The sequence below is a fragment of the Mya arenaria genome, chromosome 9 (genome assembly GCF_026914265.1).
Source record: "Mya arenaria isolate MELC-2E11 chromosome 9, ASM2691426v1".
Classification (NCBI taxonomy): Eukaryota; Metazoa; Mollusca; class Bivalvia; order Myida; family Myidae; genus Mya; species Mya arenaria.
Window position 1 is genome coordinate 74114143 of NC_069130.1, and position 22630 is coordinate 74136772.

Sequence of the window (22630 nt, forward strand, 5' to 3'; positions counted from 1 at the left end):
AAAGGTGAATTGTATGACCATTAAAAATAAGCGTTAAACCTTCAGCACAAATAGTATCAGCAAAATCTGTTGTTGTTTTTTTTAGTTTTCCGATGACTAGTACTCAAAACCTGGGATAGTCATACAGTTATAGCCATTATCTTGAGCGTAGGTGGGATTGTACAGATGTTATCTACTGACCGTCCTTAAAGCATGCTTCTATTTGAAATCATGCCACTTATTATTACACTCTGTAGACAATATGGCGAAATTAAGCTTTCTGATAGTTCCACTGTTTCTGGCCAGCTTTGCTTATTGCTTGGACGATGAAATTGAAGAAAGATTTAGAGGGATGCAGAATTTAATGAAAACGATGCAAACTTCAATCGATCAGCTCAAACAACAAGTAAAAGAGACGGAAGAAAAGTGTCAAGTAAGTTAACACTCCGTTGAAGACGTTTTAACGTTTATACGAAAACTTATGATTGGGGATACGTTTTTAAAAATGCAATGACATTGTGGAATATTACTTATTCAATGCAGATCATGTCTTTTAAAGTTGATTATATGATAACCAATTTAAAAAATAACATTTGCAGCTTTGGTTTATATATGCGCAGAAATAGTGTTTGTTTGACTTTTGTGCACTTTTAGGTAGGCAACGCTGACTTTCGCCGATTTGTCCTCGACGGTAAGACAAATTTCAAGCAGCTTACTTAAAAAACCTACAATATAAACTTGTCAGATATATTTAAGCTATGTGAAAACAAGCAGTAATTCTAGCCCTACATGTGATTGTGATACTATTAGTAACTGTAATTTTCAAAACTGGTGACTGGTTCATTTCAAACTGGCGACTGGTTCATTTCCAACTGGCGACTGGTTAATTTCAAACTGGCGATTGGTTCATTTCAAGACTTGCAAAAGGTTCATTTCAAACAGGTGAAGCTCCCGAATCAGTAGGCTTTACTGCCTTTGTCACTGCGCCGGATTTGCTGAGCCTTGGTCACCAACATACAATCAAGTTTGACTACGCTGAGACCAATGTTGGGAACGCCTATCATACCCACACTGGTGTCTTCATCGCTCCACTAAAAGGTGCTGCTTTCGTTATTCTTTGCAATTATATATCATTCGTACATATAAGAACACATGTGTCGTCCTTAACCACAGTTAGAGAACGCCTTTCGATCGTCGTGCAAGCGCCACAGATAACCATTGCGTTCGCACTACTACCTCTGTGCGCACCCGCGGCGATCCTTTGGCATTCTAGGACACCTTACTGCTCTGCTAAGGTGAACTCACGGCGATCCCACTGCGCTCTTGTCAGAACGCCGAGCAACGGCGTTTGTTTTGGGCATGCTCAAAGTGCGCGACGTCGCTCGGCGTTCTATGCGAACCAACTGCGTTCACTGGCGATACCCTTGCGTTTCCACGGCGATGCTTGCGGTTCCACTGCGCGCAGATCAGGTTTCTGGGTTTTCTTGGACGCCGTAGAAACGCGGCCCTAGTGTGACAGGGGTTTAAGACTCTTTGTGTTTTTTTTCTGGCAATTCATTGGAGGTAATCAAACTTGTATTGATAAATGGACATTGATATTATGATGTTAGATCGTGTGTCTTCTTTAATATTTCTTTCGTTCATTAATGAAAAAAAGAACTTCTGTGTAACAAGAAACCTGTGGTGAACTCTTAAGAAAATCATTGTAACACTGCACTAAATGAAATTGAACGTGCAGGCTACATTTTAAGCTGTAAAATATTGTTTGTAAAGTCGATACTAATTGTGTTGCAATCACTGACTTTTATCAATTATTCACATCCATCACAGCTTATTTATTGTGCATTTTCTAATTGAACTCAAGGAGTCGTACCAGATGACCTTAAGTCTGCACGTGTTTCCCTTTGTTTAAGAAAAACGACAAAACTGAAGTTGGAAATTATCGTCCAGTCTCCATTTTAAACATCATATCTAAGGTCTTAGAAAAGGTTATCTATGACCAAGTTGAGGAATATTTGACAAACAATGAACTTCTGTATAGTTTACAGTCCGGTTTTAGACGCAAGTATTCTACTGAGACATGCCTCATTCATTTGACCGATTACCTACGTTTTAATATGGATAAAGGAAATCTTGTTGGCATGGTGCTCATAGACTTACAGAAAGCGTTTGATACGGTCAACCATGATATTCTTCTAATGAAACTTAAAGCCATTGGTCTGAACGAGTCAACAACACGATGGTTTTCCTCATACCTGTCCGACCGTCACCAACTTGTTTCAGTCTCTGGTACTTTATCCTCTCAATCAAAGGTCACATGTGGTGTCCCACAAGGATCGATATTAGGTCCACTTTTATTTTTAATTTACGTGAATGATATGCCAGCTGTTGTCAGAAATAAGCTGCTCCTATACGCCGATGATTCCGCAATTTTAGTGTCAGGCAAAAGTACAGAAGATTTAGAGTCTAGCCTTTCTGAAGAATTAGAACTTGTTAGTGAGTGGCTTATCTGTAATAAGCTATCTCTGCATTTGGGTAAAACAGAAACTATTTTATTCGGGTCAAAACAGAGGCTTAAATCTAAAGGCAATCTAAACGTGACTTGCAAAGGTTTGCCAATTGAATGTAAAACTTCAGTAAAATATTTAGGCGCAACCATTGATAATTGATTGTCTTTTGAGGACATGGCTAGGTCGGTCATGAAAAAGGCAAATACAAGGTTAAAATTCTTATTTAGGAAGCGTGAGTACCTTACCCAGCACACAAAAAGGTTACTGGTCATGTCCCTTATTCAGTGCCATCTAGACTTTGCCTCTACCATCTGGTTTTATTCTGTTAACCAAGACTTGCGTAATAAGCTTCAGGTCACACAAAACAAACTAATGAGATTTGTTTTAAATTTAGAATCTAGGTCCCACATTGGAAAATCTCAGTTTAATTGTCTTAACTGGTTACCTGTGGACAAAAGGGTTGATTTTATAACTCTTTGTCATGTTTTTAAGATTCATTCCAAAATTGGCCCCTTCATATCTAAGTGAACATTTTAACCCCGTTAGTGTGGCACACACTTATAAAACTAGATTCAGAATGTCCGCTATATCTCAGGGCACTGATTTTATGGATAGTAGGCGTTTTTCATATCCAAAGGTCAATAGTTTTGGTAAGAAATCCTTTGCTTACCGAGGATGCTCACTATGGAATGATCTCCCTAAGGAAATAAGGTTCAGCAAGTCTTTGAAGTCTTTTAAATCTTCCCTTAAAACATATTTGTTGGACTAGGGCTGTTCATATATCATGTATTTTATATTGTAATAGATAGGTTCATGTCCAAGGTAATCTTACATTTTTAATTTAGCATACCTATTATTCATGGATATTTATGTCTTGTTTTATTGTCCATTGTTGAATACATTCTGTTAATCTAGTATTTGAACAGCACTTCAATTGTGATACACAGTGATATTTCTTATTTTACCTAACATATTATTATTTATATTTAAATATGCAATACAATTAATACATAATCAGTCTTCTACTGTGATATTTTTTTTTTTTTTTTTTTTTTTTTTTAATTATAATTTCTTAATAGCATGTCTTCCTATGTCAACTAGTTTGTTATATAAGGACCACAATGGAAATAAGGGATTATCAATCCCTTTTTTGTGTTATCCTTAGATATATAATGTAGTTAACATGGATATATTTTATTCCTGATATTAATTATCATGTGTTTAATTCCATGCTATGTACATTTTATGCTGAAATAAATCTATCTATCTATCTATATCTAACTGTCATAGCAGTTTTTAAAGTATTTTTGCAATAAACAGCTTTTTCATGCATACATGTTGGTATTTAGACACTATGTAAATGCCAGTTTTGTTTCTTGATATATTCAAATCAGGAATGTACGTCTTCCATGCTTCCGCCATGTCCGCGCCAGGACAGGATCAGTATCTCACGTTTATGAAGGTAACGAATCATATACACAATAGATAATGGAAAGCGGGTCTACAATGTCAAGTCGGGACAGAAACTGTATCTCACTTTTAGAAGGTTACGTATTCTTTACACAATGTAACTAGTCGAGTTTGGGTCCGCCATGTCAAGACAAGTACAGAAGTAATAACTCATGTTCATGATGGTAACGTATGCCCTACACAATGTAACTAGTGGATAACGGGTCTACCATGTCAAGTCTAGGACAGAAACAGTATCTTGTGTTCATGATGGTAACGTATGCTCCACGCAATGTAACTAGTGGATAACGGGTCTACCATGTCAAGTCTAGGGCAGAAACAGTACCTCGTGTTCATGATGGTAACGTATGCTCCACGCAATGTAACTAGTGGATAACGGGTCCACCATGTCAAGTCTAGGGCAGAAACAGTACCTCGTGTTCATGAAGGTAACGTATGCTCCACGCAATGTAACTAGTGGATAACGGGTCCACCATGTCAAGTCTAGGATAGAAACAGTACCTCGTGTTCATGATGGTAGCGTATGCTCCACGCAATGTAACTAGTGGATAACGGGTCCACCATGTCAAGTCTAGGGCAGAAACAGTACCTCGTGTTCATGAAGGTAACGTATGCTCCACGCAATGTAACTAGTGGATAACGGGTCCACCATGTCAAGTTTAGGATAGAAACAGTACCTCGTGTTCATGATGGTAACGTATGCTCCACGCAATGTAACTAGTGGATAACGGGTCCACTATGTCAAGTCTAGGATAGAAACAGTACCTCGTGTTCATGATGGTAACGTATGCCCTACACAATGTAACTAGTGGATAACGGGTCCACTATGTCAAGTCTAGGGCAGAAACAGTACCTCGTGTTCATGAAGGTAACGTATGCTCCACGCAATGTAACTAGTGGATAACGGGTCCACCATGTCAAGTCTAGGGCAGAAACAGTACCTCGTGTTCATGAAGGTAACGTATGCTCCACGCAATGTAACTAGCTGATAATGGGCCCACCATGTCAAGTCTAGGACAGAAACAGTATCTTGTGTTCATGATGGTAACGTATGCTCCACGCAATGTAACTAGTGGATAACGGGTCCACCATGTCAAGTCTAGGGCAGAAACAGTACCTCGTGTTCATGAAGGTAACGTATGCTCCACGCAATGTAACTAGCTGATAATGGGCCCACCATGTCAAGTCTAGGACAGAAACAGTATCTTGTGTTCATGATGGTAACGTATGCTCCACGCAATGTAACTAGTGGATAACAGGTCCACCATGTCAAGTCTAGGACAGAAACAGTACCTCGTGTTCATGATGGTAACGTATGCTCCACGCAATGTAACTAGTGGATAACGGGTCCACCATGTCAAGTCTAGGGCAGAAACAGTATCTTGTGTTCATGATGGTAACGTATGCTCCACGCAATGTAACTAGTGGATAACGGGTCCACCATGTCAAGTCTAGGACAGAAACAGTACCTCGTGTTCATGATGGTAACGTATGCTCCACGCAATGTAACTAGTGGATAACGGGTCCACCATGTCAAGTCTAGGATAGAAACAGTACCTCGTGTTCATGATGGTAACGTATGCTCCACGCAATGTAACTAGTGGATAACGGGTCCACCATGTCAAGTCTAGGGCAGAAACAGTATCTTGTGTTCATGATGGTAACGTATGCTCCACGCAATGTAACTAGCTGATAATGGGCCCACCATGTCAAGTCTAGGGCAGAAACAGTACCTCGTGTTCATGATGGTAACGTATGCTCCACGCAATGTAACTAGTGGATAACGGGTCCACCATGTCAAGTCTAGGGCAGAAACAGTACCTCGTGTTCATGATGGTAACGTATGCTCCACGCAATGTAACTAGTGGATAACGGGTCCACCATGTCAAGTCTAGGGCAGAAACAGTATCTTGTGTTCATGATGGTAACGTATGCTCCACGCAATGTAACTAGTGGATAATGGGCCCACCATGTCAAGTCTAGGGCAGAAACAGTACCTCGTGTTCATGATGGTAACGTATGCTCCACGCAATGTAACTAGTGGATAACGGGTCCACCATGTCAAGTCTAGGGCAGAAACAGTATCTTGTGTTCATGATGGTAACGTATGCTCCACGCAATGTAACTAGCTGATAATGGGCCCACCATGTCAAGTCTAGGGCAGAAACAGTACCTCGTGTTCATGATGGTAACGTATGCTCCACGCAATGTAACTAGTGGATAACGGGTCCACCATGTCAAGTCTAGGACAGAAACAGTACCTCGTGTTCATGATGGTAACGTATGCTCCACGCAATGTAACTAGTGGATAACGGGTCCACTATGTCTATGCTACACACTATTTAAGAACTTGTTACTTGTCCACCACCCCCAGTCTTCATACCAATATTGACAATATCCTGTCATCAATCAAAATACATGTAATGGTTTCTACACACAATTTAGTCCAATACGTTTATAGAATCCACCTCTTCTGTCAAATACCTTAGGGCTACCTTGGATCAGAATTCGTCTTTTAATGAAATGACACATTCAGTTATTAAGGAGGTCAATTCCAGGTTAAAGTTCTTGTACCGTAAACAGGATTATTTGACTCAACATACAAAGAAACTTCTTGCTATGTCCTCCATTCAATGTTACATATGGTGTTATGGTCTTTCTCAGGTATATAAACAGCAAACTACACAAAATAAGATTATTAGATTTGTACTCAATCTTGACTGTAGATCTCACATTGGAACACGTCAATTTCAGTCTCTTAACTGGTTACCTGTGGATAAGAGAGTTGATCATATTATTCTGTGCAATGTTTTTAAAGTAAAAAATGGTTTGGCTACATGTTATATGGGAGAACACTCATCAAGACAAAATTCACTAATATAGTACAACACCTAGAGAAAAAAGTGCCTATGCTGTTCCAGGTTAAAAGTTTTTGATTAAAGTCATTCTATTACTTAGGTTATAGTCTTTGGATTAAATTGCCTGCAAGTATCACCCAATTTGTTCATTTAGCAAATTTTTAGGTTGCTGTTAAGCGTCACATGCTTGATAATTTAGTATTGTGATATGTTCATTTTTAAATATTGTGTGTAGGTGAATTTGTATTAAAAATAATATTTTACAAATGAATCGATGGAGGATTTAAAAATTGAGGTTTTGTTTTAAGACCATTTCCGCAAGTGCATTATTGTATTAAATCTTACTATGCAACTCTTATGATAATCTCTAAATTTTTATTAAATGTTCATACATTAAATTTTGATATTTTTTCTAAACTCTGTGATATATGCTTTGGATGTAAGTTATGGTATACTTGTGATAAAATACAAACAATACACTAACTATGATCCTTATTTAAGGCAATATGATTGTATACATGTGCAGTCTTAATTATTTTTTATGTAAGTTAGAAATGCCTCTCTATGTCATGCTACCGACATTAAGGACCTCAATGAATATAAGGGTTCTCTGTGACCCTTTTTTAAGTTATCCTTGCTGGTGTGCAGGGCATAGACCAGTCATATCTGCATGTATGTAATATTGTTTTATTTACTGTACATGTTGTTTTGATTGTCCATGCTATGTACTTTTTGCCGAAATAAATCTATCTAATCAACCTATGCTTACAGGACGGCAGACTCGTAAGTTACGTTTATCCTGACGCCCGAGGCACAAGCGGGTATCAGTCCAGCAGTAACCTTTGGGTACTCGAGTTGGATGTGGGCTCCGAGACGTGGCTTCAAACGTCTGGAGCAGGGCAAATTCATGGAAACAACTTCACTACTTTCTCCGGTTTTTTGTTGAATGAAATGTAGATATGATTTGTATTATTACTTTGTTTTATGAACTGGATTAAAACACAACGTTAAAGGTGTTTTTTTATTGAATTACCTAAACTACCTATACAGTATATATGTTTATTTCAGTGTAAGATCGTTTTTTATTTAGAAAGTTTTCAAAAGAAACGAAAGAAATTTCTATGATCACGAGTGAGCTAAAATACGATGTTAAGGTCTTTTTTCTTTTAAGACTATCTTGGATAAATAATAATATTTTGCATAATATACACACCAGGAAGGTTTCCCAGCCACACCGAAAACACTTTTATAAGCACTTGACAAGCACCTGTTAAATTAGTTCTCCAACAATTTGGTTGGTCTCAGGTTCAGGTTAGTCATAACTAAATCCAAAATAAACGCAGGATTACCACTATCCTAATAAACAGGACGTTTTGTTTATTTCCAAAACAAAAACTATATCTATAAACATATACACTCTTGTTTAGTATCAAATTATTATTTCAACGTATAATTGTTCAAAATGGAGACTCTCAATTTTGATGGAAGGGAAGTAACTACAATTGATATTAAAAGAAGTTCTTTAAGTTGTTATTTTCACTGCTTAGCCTGCACAGTGAAAAATCACTGATAAAACTCAATATTACACGGAAAAACATGATAAAATCAACACTACTTGTTTGACGTTTTTTGAGAAACAAAAGATAACCGAGACATTTTTTTATACTCTGATCCACAACTTATGTACACATATAATACGAGTCTTTATAATCTATTACAACACACCATTAACTTTAAAACGAAGCCGTTAATGGCTTTTTTTCTTCCTTCTTGCATGTTCGACAAACTTTTTGTATTAGCTTTATACGATGGTTTCTCATACAGTCACTGTCTAAAAGAAGAAAACTTCATCTGAAAAGAAAAAATATATATAAAAAAACATATGTAACGTAAATGCGATGACACGGACAACACAGTGCTTCGCATGAAGTACAGTACATTAAAGCCACATAAGTTGTAAAATCACTTAACAAAGTTGTGGCCGGTTCTACAGTCGTTGTCACCAGCATACGTGCACATCTAAACAAAAGTCGATGCATTTATCGCATCCCGGGAGCGACCAGGACAATTGTTGAAGGCACTGGGCTCGGAAGCTTTCCAAGAAGCAAATTCTCGGTATTTAAAATCTGACAACATGGCGGCCCATACTGGACCCAAGAAAATACTGCTATCGGGAAACCTCCGTTTTTGTACCAGTCCCCTGTATGCCCGCACGGGCAATTTTCAGAATGTCGTGAATGCATACGTGGAATTCTAATATATTAGATGTCAATATATCCCAAAAACAAGTATGATCCGGTTGAATAAACACTACCAAATCCAGTGGAGAAAACAAATTAAGGTATCATACAAAGGAAATCGTACATGGCATGCACTAGATGTATTACTGCCTCGAAGGTAGGTAACGTACCCGAATTGCTGGACACCCGGACCGTACCCCTGTCGACCTCTACCGTCAGTGATCTAACCACTGTCATCAGTGTGGCTTGGACAAATTCGGACACTGCGTCTGGTAATAAAATGTTATGTATAATATATTAAGGCGTTACAAAATATTGTTTGTTTCAACTAACCCGACCGAGCCTATTTTTATCCTCCCGACCCTACACTTATTTACCGTAGTGCGGATTATTTGACATAATTTCCTCAATGTTCATCTATGAGTGAACATGTTAAAATTTGACCATTTTATATTAAAAACTTTTTACAACAGCAATAGACCCTAATAAAGGTAGAATGGGACAGAAACCCGGGTCCCCCCCCCCCAAAAAAAAAAAAAAAAAAAAAAATAATGATAAAAAAAATAGAAAAAGATAGTAATGCCCACCTACCGACCATATTTTGGGGGATGTGGGTGGACACAGAGAACTTTTTTTGGCCAAATGATGTTATCAAAACTACGAGGACAAGATCAGTAGCCAAACATATGCAATGGTATCGTTTAATTGCAAGAAAAGTATTACAATGAATGCCTGTCCAGATAGCGTGTTTCCAATTTGTTAAAACAAACCACAATCGAAGAAAGTAAAATAAACGATTTATTTTATATGATATTCCGTTAAAATAAACCTTTAATAGTCTGAAATTCTATCACCTTTACGGATTATAAGGACCTTTGTTTTGTCTTTATCGACACTTATTTTCAATAAAATTTGAATGCAATTCTTCAGCCTATTAAGTTCGCCTTTCAAATGGAAAACATCCTCTAAATAACCGACATAAATGGAAAATAAAAATGCTTAAAGGCTTTCGCACTATCGTACAGCTGAATACACAATTTCTGGGCATCGATTTTCTACAAATTTTACATAAATGTTCAAAAAGAACCAAAAGATATTTAAAAATTCATTATTTCGAAAAGTGCATTTGAAAGAGAAAAAAAATCTGCATCGTAATCCGTTGGAAGCTAAGCGATCGGATGTCTATGATAACTTTAAACAGCAAAACAATTTCTAGCATCTTCTTATTTCAATGTAAGTTTTAATGACCAACATAACCCTTTAAAAGGACCAAAATGTAAAAATCATACAATTAATACAAAACCATCATCTTCAAGGGCAAGAGTTATCCTAACATATATGTAGGAAGTAAGTTGATCTGTTGAAAGACTAAGTCGTGAACACTGTTTAACCATTTTTTCCCTATATAACTCTATATGCACTTTCGCTTCAGCGGATTTCTCCAAAGTTGGCAATGCTAGACAATTTTCGAAAATCTTACCAAACTCACAGTGTATGTACCACCAGGCGAATGTTCGCATTGACGTTATATGTTAAATATCTCGGTATTAATTGTCGAGATCATTTAATTATTATTATTATTATTATTATTATTATTATTATTATTATTATTATTATTATTATCATTATTATTATTTATTTATTTATTAATTTATTTATATATTTTTTTTTGGGGGGGGGGGCATATATAGGGTCTCAAACAAAGTGTTTTGTATGCCTATTGCCTGGAGGGGTTTTCGCTATTAACACAACTATGGTAACACTTGTTTGGAGACTAGACTTATTTCTAGTGTGCTAGAGTATTAATAACTAGTCCATGACCATGGCGACTGCTGGGACAAGTCGAACCGGCTTTACCAATCGCTATTAAACTATTGTTCTCGCTGATTGTTTCAATAATGAACCGGCCAAACCCATCGTTATAAAACTATTGTTCCCAATCTCCGTTTAAAGATTAAACCAGCTTCACCAGTCGCTATCTATTGTTCTCGATGATCGTTTCAAGATTGAACCGACTTAACTCATCGCTATACAATTATAGTTCTCGCTGACACAATACAATACAGCACAACACATTACAACATAACACATTACAACCCAACACATTACAACACAACACATTACAACACAACACATTACAACCCAACACATTACAACACATTACAACCCAACACAACACAACACAACACAACACATTACAACCCAACACAATACACCACAACACAACACAACACAACACATTACAACCCAACACAATACACCACAACACAACACAACACAACCCAGCACAATATAATACAACAAAGTCGACTGAAAGTTGACCCAGTGCTCATTCAGCTGTTTCATTTGAATGGAAGGGCCCCCATTATCTACTGATTTTAAACGTGCTGCAATATTCGGACCATTACCTTATCGAGAACTTTATCATAATCAGTACAAGGAATAATCGCAATTGGCATACAACCTAATTATCATTGGTGTAATAGACTTTAGGTCAAATGTAATCTAACTAAAATGACCGAGCCTCCTTTTGCGTACCAGTTATGCAAGCATCCATTTAAAGGCACATAAGTTGCGGTACGAAATTGATCGAATATAAAATGTTTTCAAACCTTTTGAAAAAACTCAGTTACATCGTCGTGACACGTTTTTCAAATGTATTTCAGAATTGCTGAACAAACGTCCATCTATCAGGCACAATACTGAGGCATCAAAAGTAAGCACGCAACTTTCTTTATTCTATGAGGCCAACACGCAGCAATCAATCGTTTCCAGCCCCTACCTTCTAGATCCTCGGAGGACAGGCTACTGTAGCTGACCCAAGATGGCTGTCTGCTTCTCTCTGGTTCCACACTGCTGGGCTCCCGGAATCTCTGAATACCATACACGTATTATTAAAATGCATTGATTAAACTCGTAACAGTTTACTGTATTTATGACTTACATAACCTCCATGTCTGACTAACACAATCTCCATGTCTGACTGACACAACCTCCAGGTCTGACTAACACAACCTCCAGGTCTGATGTACACAACCTCCAAGTCTGACTAACACAAACTCCATGTCTGAATTACACAACCTCCAGGTCTGACTTACACAACCTCCATGTCTGAATTACATAACCTCCATGTCTGACTGACACAAACTCATGTCTGACTAACACAACCTCCAGGTCTGATTTACACAACCTCCATGTCTGACTAACACAATCTCCATGTCTGACTAACACAACCTCCATGTCTGACTTACACAACCTCCACATATGACTGACACAAACTCCATGTCTGACTAACACAACCTCCACGTCTGACTGACACAAACTCCATGTCTGACTAGCACAATCTCCATGTCTGACTAACACAATCTCCACGTCTGACTAGCACAATCTCCATGTCTGACTTACACAAACTCCATGTCTGACTAACACAATCTCCATGTCTGACTTACACAACCTCCATGTCTGACTGACACAAACTCCATGTCTGACTTACACAAACTCCATGTCTGATTGACACAACCTCCATGTCTGACTGACACAAACTCCATGTCTGACTTACACAAACTCCATGTCTGACTTACACAAACTCCATGTCTGACTGACACAAACTCCATGTCTGACTGACACAAACTCCATGTCTGACTTACACAAACTCCATGTCTGACTAACACAAACTCCATGTCTGACTAGCACAATCTCCATGTCTGACTAACACAAACTCCATGTCTGACTAGCACAATCTCCATGTCTGACTAACACAAACTCCATGTCTGACTAGCACAACCTCCATGTCTGACTAGCACAATCTCCATGTCTGACTAGCACAACCTCCATGTCTGACTAGCACAATCTCCATGTCTGACTAACACAACCTCCATGTCTGACTAACACAACCTCCATGTCTGACTAGCACAATCTCCATGTCTGACTAACACAACCTCCATGTCTGACTAGCACAATCTCCATGTCTGACTAACACAACCTCCATGTCTGACTAGCACAACCTCCATGTCTGACTAACACAAACTCCATGTCTGACTTACACAAACTCCATGTCTGACTAGCACAAACTCCATGTCTGACTTACACAAACTCCATGTCTGACTAACACAAACTCCATGTCTGACTGACACAAACTCCATGTCTGACTAACACAATCTCCATGTCTGACTGACACAACCTCCAGGTCTGACTAACACAACCTCCAGGTCTGATGTACACAACCTCCAAGTCTGACTAACACAAACTCCATGTCTGAATTACACAACCTCCAGGTCTGACTTACACAACCTCCATGTCTGAATTACATAACCTCCATGTCTGACTGACACAAACTCATGTCTGACTAACACAACCTCCAGGTCTGATTTACACAACCTCCATGTCTGACTAACACAATCTCCATGTCTGACTGACACAACCTCCATGTCTGACTTACACAACCTCCACATCTGACTGACACAAACTCCATGTCTGACTAACACAACCTCCATGTCTGACTGACACAAACTCCATGTCTGACTAGCACAATCTCCATGTCTGACTAACACAATCTCCACGTCTGACTAGCACAATCTCCATGTCTGACTTACACAAACTCCATGTCTGACTAACACAATCTCCATGTCTGACTTACACAACCTCCATGTCTGACTGACACAAACTCCATGTCTGACTTACACAAACTCCATGTCTGACTTACACAACCTCCATGTCTGACTGACACAACCTCCATGTCTGACTGACACAAACTCCATGTCTGACTGACACAAACTCCATGTCTGACTGACACAAACTCCATGTCTGACTTACACAACCTCCATGTCTGACTGACACAAACTCCATGTCTGACTTATACAAACTCCATGTCTGACTAGCACAACCTCCATGTCTGACTAACACAAACTCCATGTCTGACTAACACAAACTCCATGTCTGACTAGCACAAACTCCATGTCTGACTAGCACAATCTCCATGTCTGACTAACACAAACTCCATGTCTGACTAGCACAATCTCCATGTCTGACTAACACAAACTCCATGTCTGACTAGCACAAACTCCATGTCTGACTTACACAACCTCCAGGTCTGACTAGCACAATCTCCATGTCTGACTAACACAAACTCCATGTCTGACTAACACAAACTCCATGTCTGACTGACACAAACTCCATGTCTGACTGACACAAACTCCATGTCTGACTAACACAACCTCCAGGTCTGACTAGCACAATCTCCATGTCTGACTAACACAAACTCCATGTCTGACTAACACAAACTCCATGTCTGACTGACACAAACTCCATGTCTGACTGACACAAACTCCATGTCTGACTGACACAACCTCCATGTCTGACTGACACAAACTCCATGTCTGACTTACACAACCTCCATGTCTGACTTACACAAACTCCATGTCTGACTAACACAAACTCCATGTCTGACTGACACAAACTCCATGTCTGACTAACACAATCTCCATGTCTGACTTACACAACCTCCATGTCTGACTAACACAATCTCCATGTCTGACTAGCACAATCTCCATGTCTGACTAACACAATCTCCATGTCTGACTAGCACAATCTCCATGTCTGACTAACACAACCTCCAGGTCTGATTTACACAATTTCCATGTCTGATTAACACAAGCTCCATGTCTGACTTACACAACCTCCATGTCTGACTAACACAACCTCCAAATCTTATTTACACCACCTCCAGGTCTGACTTACATAACCTCCATGTCTGACTAACACAACCTCCATGTCTGACTAACACAAGCTCCAGGTCTGATTCACATAAGCTCCATGTCTGACTTACATAACCTCCATGTCTGACTTACATAACCTCCATGTCTGACTAACACAAGCTCCAGGTCTGATTCACACAAGCTCCATGTCTGACTTACACAACCTACATGTCAGATTTACACAACCTCCATCTATGAATTAGACAGCCTCCAGGTCTGACTTACACAATCTTCATGTCTAACTAACAAAGCCTCCATGTCTGACTGACACAAGTTCCATGTCTGACTGACACAAGCTCCATGTCTGACTCACAAAAGCTCCATGTCTGACTCACAAAAGCTCCATGTCTGACTCACAAAAGCTCCATGTCTGACCCACACAGCATTGTTCACAACAGTTAACCTCGAGATTATAGTTTTTAGTTTTACTAGTTGAAAATACATACTTTGGGAGGTGCTTTCTTTTGACCAACATTGATGCAGCCACGTTGACTCTCTTATAATCAATAAATGTTTTCAAAATCTTATTTTATTTGTTCGTACGTTAACATTACAATTGTAAAGACTGTTCTTATACCAGCGCAATAAAACATGACTTTACAACACACAGCAACAATACAACTATTGTTTTTGGCGATTGACAGCGGGTATCACCAACATTGCGATCGCGCTGCGACCTCTTCGCGATGGAAACACAGGCCGACAGACCAACAATCGAAAGGTTTCAGAGTAATATGACAGGTTTGACTGAGGTTTCAGAACGTGCAATCGTTCTCAAACATTTTTTTGGACATGTTAAAAAGACTACCTGCGACCGAATGTCGCTCAAAGTTTTCATTGGTCTTCTACAGGTTTGTATGTTGTTGTTTGTAATCGCAGATTGGTTACGTTACGATGCTGCGATCAGTTTCGTCAAAACAAGAATGCTGACTCTTCTATAATAAGGCGGGGACCGACCGTCACTTTATCGGCGACTGGTTGCAGATAGGCTACAGTGTGGTTCACATGCGTGCGCCGATCCTATATCGTTGAACTTACTCTATGTCAACGTTGTTTAAAAAGACCTGTCTGCGCATTTACGCAACATTTTGGTACACGTAATTACAAATTTCACATCATACATCAATGACTTTCTTATATATCATATATCATGCACTGTGTCCAGGCAAGAGGCGTGCAACTAGTCACCGACCAGGGCCCGATTAACCGCAACCATTCACAGAAGATTCTATTCATCTATCCGTCTCAACCTATCGCAGTGTCTCAACCAGTTTCAGGCCTATCGCAGTGTCTCAACCAGTTTCAAGCCTATCGCAAGGCCTATCACAGTGTCTCAACCAGTTTCAGGCCAATCGCAAGGCCTATCGCAGTGAATCAACCGGTTTCATGCCTATCGCAAGGCCTATCGCAGTGAATCAACCAGTTTCAGGCCAATCGCAATGCCTATCGCAGTGAATCAACCGGTTTCATGCCTATCGCAAGGCCTATCGCAGTGAATCAACCAGTTTCATGCATATCGCAGTGTCTCAACCAGTTTCAAGCCTATCGCAGTGAATCAACCAGTTTCAGGCCTATCGCAGTGTCTCAACCAGTTTCAGGCCTGTCGCAGTGTCTCAACCAGTTTCAGGCCTATCGCAGTGAATCAACCAGTTTCAGGCCTATCGCAGTGTCTCAACCAGTTTCAGGCCTATCGCAGTGAATCAACCAGGTTCATGCCTATCGCAGTGTCCCAACCAGTTTCAGGCCTATCGCAGTGTCTCAACCAGTTTCAGGCCTATCGCAGGGCCTATCGCAGTGAATCAACCAGTTTCAGGCCTATCGCAAGGCCTATTGCAGTGAATCAACCAGTTTCAGGCATATCGCAGTGTCTCAACCAGTTTCAGGCCTATCGCAAGGCCTATCGCAGTGAATCAACCAGTTTCAGGCCTATCGCTGTGTTTCAACCAGTTTCATGCCTATCGAAGTGTCTGAGAAACGTTGCAGCCATTTATCACAGGCAAGTTTCAAAACCTGTCGCTGACTGATCGGCAATAATTCCCTACTTTAAAATATTGGCAGAAGTGGCTGTACCGGTCCCAGCGATCGCCAGTCTGTCGCAAATGAAATCCGTCGTGGCTGCACCGGTCCCAGCGATCGCCAGTCTGTCGCAAATGAAATCAGTCGCGAAGAGGTCACATCGCGTTAGCTATGTTGGTGTTACCGGAACTTCATACATACCACTCTGGATTCGATTCTCCGTTTTCTTTTAACAGTTGTCATGGGTGTTACTCTTTTTGTTGGACAGCAACAGACACAAAGCATGCGAAGGAACTGAAATAAAAACATCTTAAAATTCTTTATTTTTTTTATTTTTAAAGAAATCAAGCTAGTCTTCGACCTTATATTTTGTTGAATGAAATGGTTGTAGTTTTCATAGCTGCCATACATTTATTTCAGTAAATCGACAGTCAATCGTTATTCATTTATATAAGGTGAATCGGTAATATAATTGTGGGTTAGGTTTCTGCTTATTTAGAGGTCTCCATGAATAATGAACGTCCAAACCTAGCGCAGCTAGGCGGAAGTTTGAATTTCATAAAGATCTCCAAGTAAATGATAACGTTTGGTTGGAAATCATTTCTGTTTACTGACAAGGCATTTCGTCATTTCAACATGACTAATTTCTGAAATTGTGTTTTCTTCTTTGTTAATTAACCTGAAATAAGAGGCCACCAAAAAAAGACTTGATTAAGATTTACTTTACCGCATTTAAGCGACGTGTGTTGTTGTCTTTCATGCAAGACAGCCACGGTGTCGTTGTTGTCGTCATAAATACAGTTTAACCCCGTTGGCTCGAACTCCCCATGACCAGCAAATATACCTCGAGCATCGGAATGTTCGAGCCTAGCGGGAATTTGTAAGTTCAGCATAATGAAATCGGTCCTAAAAATCACCTCGAGCCATTGAGAAATTCGAGCCAAGCAAGTTCGAGCTAACGGGGTTCGACTGTATATGTTGAACACTACTCCCACACCTGTATATGAATCTCAACAAAACTATTTTCATTTTTATGATAAGTTACATTGTGTATACAAAAATGATGTTTCCATCTGGTCCTTGACAAACATACGAGTTTTGTCGTTTTCTTGATTTTTATTAATTATTCGATATTATGAAAAAATAGCTTCACACCTAAACTAATTTTGCATTTTTGAATAGTGCGTTATGTAAACAAATCCTCATTATTTCGTTTCATGTCAATGTAAACGGCCAATATATTGGCGATTCAACCAGTAAATACGGCACTAAAAAGTCGATAAATACGGAATTTAATTAAACGGCAATTATTATATAACAAATACTGCATGACTTACCTTATTTCTGAGACATCCATGGTTTGTATCCATTCCTGACTTCTTAATAATTATAGTATCTGTGAAGACCATGTTCATGTTTCTGGCAAATGTAAATTAAAACCTTTATTGACACCTTAAATTCACTGTTGTCTGTTTTCCGGCCAATATATTGAATAATGATTTCCTTTGAAATGGAAACGTAACTTGTATTTACATACAATATCAAACATTTGACGTCTTTATCGGAATGTCAAATCGACGTACTGGTAAGTGAAATTTGCATCTGAATACCGTCCATTGAATTTTATTGTTAATCCGGGCTATAAAGTTTGCTCAAAGCAATAACATCGTGCTTAAAACACAATACAATGGTAGTTAGTGGCTAGAAAGACGTACTAGAACACGGATGTATCAACATGTATGAGATCTGAATGAATAAAAATAACAAATTATTATTTTGTTGCTGTTGAATACTTTGTGATGTGTTTTTATGACGTACTGGTCTGGGCCCTACTTAGTCGTAAACATCACGCTGCTTAAGAGTGCCCGGGACACTCGTAAAGTTATGGGCAGAATATATACGATCAGTGTTCTAACGATATTCAATTGAAAAGCGGCCAACGACAAAAACGGGGATAGGCCTGGATATTTTCGATCAAAAGCCTTATTCATAGTCAATTGTAACCCTTGTAACCCCCCCCCCCCCGGTCCGATGAATAGGGACTTTGACCTCCGGTCCAGCCAAGCCAGGATAAAATCGGGGACGAACTGATGATAAAAACCTCGCCTAATGCCTCCAAACCACAGGGACCCTAGGTAAGGCCCATGTTCCCGCTATATTTGCCAATTTCCGCATTCACCCGACACCGCGAAGCCACCTGAAAGGTACAAACACGGCCCATTTCCCCGGCTATCCCCCCGGATCTGAGGGGAGGGGAGGCGTGGTTTCAATTGACTGGTGCATAATGTTATTCAAAGTCACGGGACACAGAGAACGACATGGCGCCGTGCATGTACCGTATACTTAAAACATTTCAGTTGTTGCTCTTCATTTCTAAAGAGCGTAATATTAGGCACAAAGAAGCTGTGTGAAGTTAGCTAAACATACGACATTGGACATTGAACATTCAAAATCGAATGTTGTGCTGACATTGGACATTGGAAATTGGACATTTAAAATCGAATGTTGTGCTGGCGAGACATTGGGCATTGGACATTCAAAAGTGAAAGTCGTGCTGGCACGACATTGGACATTGGGATTTGAAAAATGAATGTCGTGCCCCATTTGATGCTTAGAATGCCATTTGAGTCAAGGTTCAGTTGAAAAACCTCAAAGAATGGCATTTTGTGCCAAAACGCCTTAGAAAATACAGACGCACAGGCACTTGGGTGACAGGCAGTGAAACTGGAAAACCTGACACAGACTATCAGATTGAGCTAGCTTAGGGTGTATTTATGTATGCAGGACTAATCGAAGTGTTTTTCATAAAAAATGCAGGGAAGGGTTTAGTTATAGGAATGACGTCATCATTACGTCATATGTACTTCCGTTGTGTGGAAAATTCTCAATAAAAAAAATGTTCTTATGATTGATAGACATGTTTTCACCTGCTCAATACACTGTAAATCAAAACCATCATTATTCCTGAAACTTTTATACCTTAAGTATCTATTCTTGCTTGATTTATCATTTAGAGTAGAGATTAGAGCATAAACCGCTGCCCTATAGTTGAAAGGTCATTTTGGAAGATCTGTCATGGCGGACGGTGCAATTTTTAAAGTTTGTTTTTCAAGTGGAGTGATTTTTCTTAGGAATAACTTGAAAAGGGGGGTCAAGTTATTCCTAAGAAAAATCACTCCACTTGAAAAACAAACTTTAAAAATTGCACCGTATTGGCTTAAAAGGTAATTTAAAGCTTGTACTTTAAGAATATATGTGGTTATCATAGCCTGCATTCGCTCGAAATGCCTTTAAATGTTGTCTAAAAGTTATAATTTTACATTGAATTTTATAGGGAATAACAATGGTGGTGTGTAACCTCTAGCATGATTAAATAATTGGATCTACTTATCTGAGGTGGGAGAAATACATTGCCAACATAAAAGCCATGAACGAGTCCCTTTAAAATAAACAAACACGTAGATGAATTTTATTTTGGAGATCTGCAGAAAACAGAGTGGGTTACGGAAGAGATAGTCCCCCTATTGTATTTAACTTTCTAACTTAACTGATTTTTTTGGTTGCATTTGTCAAAATCCATATACGTAAAATTAATGAAAAAATGTATTGAAAAGATCATCAATTTTAATTGTTCTACTCAATTATGTGCGAACACCAACATTTGTTTGAGTTGGAGCTCCGAACTCGATACTAACATCTTTAAAAATCTTTATACCATTTATATTGTTTTAATTAAAGGTTTTGGTAACATTTGCCATGGCTATTTTCATTTATATTTTAAAAGTAACTGATATTTCGTTGGAAAATGTTCCAATGTGTGTATACCATGTGATAAATTGCGTCATATATGCTACGTCAGAAGGCAACATTTTGCTTAAACTGAAGACTTAAAGCAAAGATAACTTTACTTTTACTTAACCATTTTAAATGAAACAACGGGCAATCTATGCCGCTTAAAGAGCCAGGCCTTCGTTTTATTACCGGAGATTGATAAGGTGATTAGAGTCATCAAACACTTCGACAAACCTGCTTTCAAAATAAAGTTTTGACAGTGCTCCCTCAGAAGTCCGTATTGTGAAAAGGGTTGTCGAAGTGTTTCAAGAAACTACACTCTCAATCAAACTCTGGTAAAAGACCGAAGGCGGGGACGGAAGTGGCGTAGACTGCGCTATGTTTCATTTTAAAATGGGGAAGATATAGGAAAGTTATCTTTGTTTAAAGTCTTCTTTTGAAACAAAATATTGCCTTCCGGCGTAGCATGTATGACGCAATTTATCACATGGTATACACACATGTGTTGAATATTTGAGACGTTAGTGATTATATGACCTTATATCGTGACCTCATTATAGTACAGACATTACTAGTTTTCATCTGTTTCAAAATCTAGCTCATCTCCATTTACATTTTGCATGGCTGAGCTTTGTAGTAGAATAATATACACTTCTACCAACATATCAATTTCAAATGAAATTGATTGCTAAATACATATAGGCCACACAGAATGCATTTTGAATAACATGCTATTACATCAAAAGAAATATTACAATGAGAATATAAAAAAATGCAAAGTTTAACACAATATTTGCCAACATCAGTGACGGATCTCTACCGCAGATTACAGATCCAATCTACTCCCAAATAAGATTTATCAGAATTAATACAATTGTTGCATTATACCAAAAAAAAGATTTGCACATGTCGAAAACAATGGTTCTTATAAAGACAACTGAGATAAATTTGAAAGAAAGGTTCAGAAAGCACGGAATTTCTTCCTTATGAGAGGATAGTAGATCAGCGTTAATCTTTTAGCACTCACCAATCATTTAATATTTTTGAGTTTTCATTAATTAATATGTTCCATATATGTGTTATTTAGTTTATTTACTGAAATTTGTGTTTTTTATTCATATGTTTGTATTGATTTTGAATAAGAGTGCCACTTAAACTTTAACAAATATATGGAACAATTAAAAATATATTTAAGATCTTGAAATGTTTGTTGGATGGAAAGCACGAAAAGAGCCGAGGAAGCGTATCTATAACAGAACATGACATAAACAATTAAACATTCATCAATGCAATTCATTATTCAATTTCGACGGCTCGGATTATGAACGGATATGATGATTGTCCAGGCCCTATTCCTCCCATGGGGCTGACACATTGCAACTGACCCAAGGTGATGCGTACAATGTCTGATAGGCCTCAATTCAGGCGAGGTTGACTCTTACGTCTGTTGTGTCACGCTTTAAACGTCAGTCATCGTAGTAGCACATCCACTTCTAGGGGGCTTAATCACAGGTGATCGGCACATGGCTGGAACATATGGCCCTTCACAGAGATGAATCAAAGACATGACGTTTGAGGAAGCGTAGCTTATGGGAGAAAACAAACTTCCGAACCGGATGAAAACTTAAGAAAATATAAGAAAGGCACCAAATGAAGGAAGGCGGACAATTTGAACTGACAACATTGAGTAAGAGTTCCCTTCCTTAATAATTATCAATTTTTCTCTAATTTTGTTGAATTGCAACTCTGAAATGGTGCACTTTGGGCATATATGATTGATATTAATCTGCTATGTTGAAACAAAATGCAATCTTGGAAATTCTTGCTCCCCCACACTTCTGGATCCACTAGTGCTTCACTGACCTTTGATATTGGTTAAAAAGTAATAATATGACATTTCAATAAAATTCTCTCTCACCCCCTCCACCCTCTCTCCCTCTCTTGATATTTTTTCAAGTAGAAATCTTAAAATTTTGTGTTCATTGAAATGTCCTATTATATTTTTTTAAATA

General features: G+C 38.7%; 1 protein-coding gene across 1 annotated transcript; it reads left to right on the forward strand.

Moving 5' to 3' along the window:
• Window positions 1-206: 206 nt before the first annotated feature.
• LOC128246531 (complement C1q-like protein 4) lies at window positions 207-7829 on the forward strand. The gene is made up of 5 exons (XM_052964775.1): window positions 207-412; window positions 634-670; window positions 922-1077; window positions 3884-3951; window positions 7589-7829. The coding sequence occupies exons 1-5, from the start codon at window positions 242-244 to the stop codon at window positions 7772-7774; spliced, it is 618 nt and encodes a 205-aa protein (XP_052820735.1). The 5' UTR covers window positions 207-241; the 3' UTR covers window positions 7775-7829.
• Window positions 7830-22630: the final 14801 nt, after the last annotated feature.

Coding starts and splice junctions, on each gene's coding strand:
- LOC128246531 (XM_052964775.1), top strand. CDS start 242: ATGGCGAAATTAAGCTTTCTGATAGTTCCACTGTTTCTGGCCAGCTTT. Junction 671..921: donor TCGCCGATTTGTCCTCGACG/GTAAGACAAATT, acceptor CATTTCAAACAG/GTGAAGCTCCCGAATCAGTA. Junction 3,952..7,588: donor AGTATCTCACGTTTATGAAG/GTAACGAATCAT, acceptor CTATGCTTACAG/GACGGCAGACTCGTAAGTTA.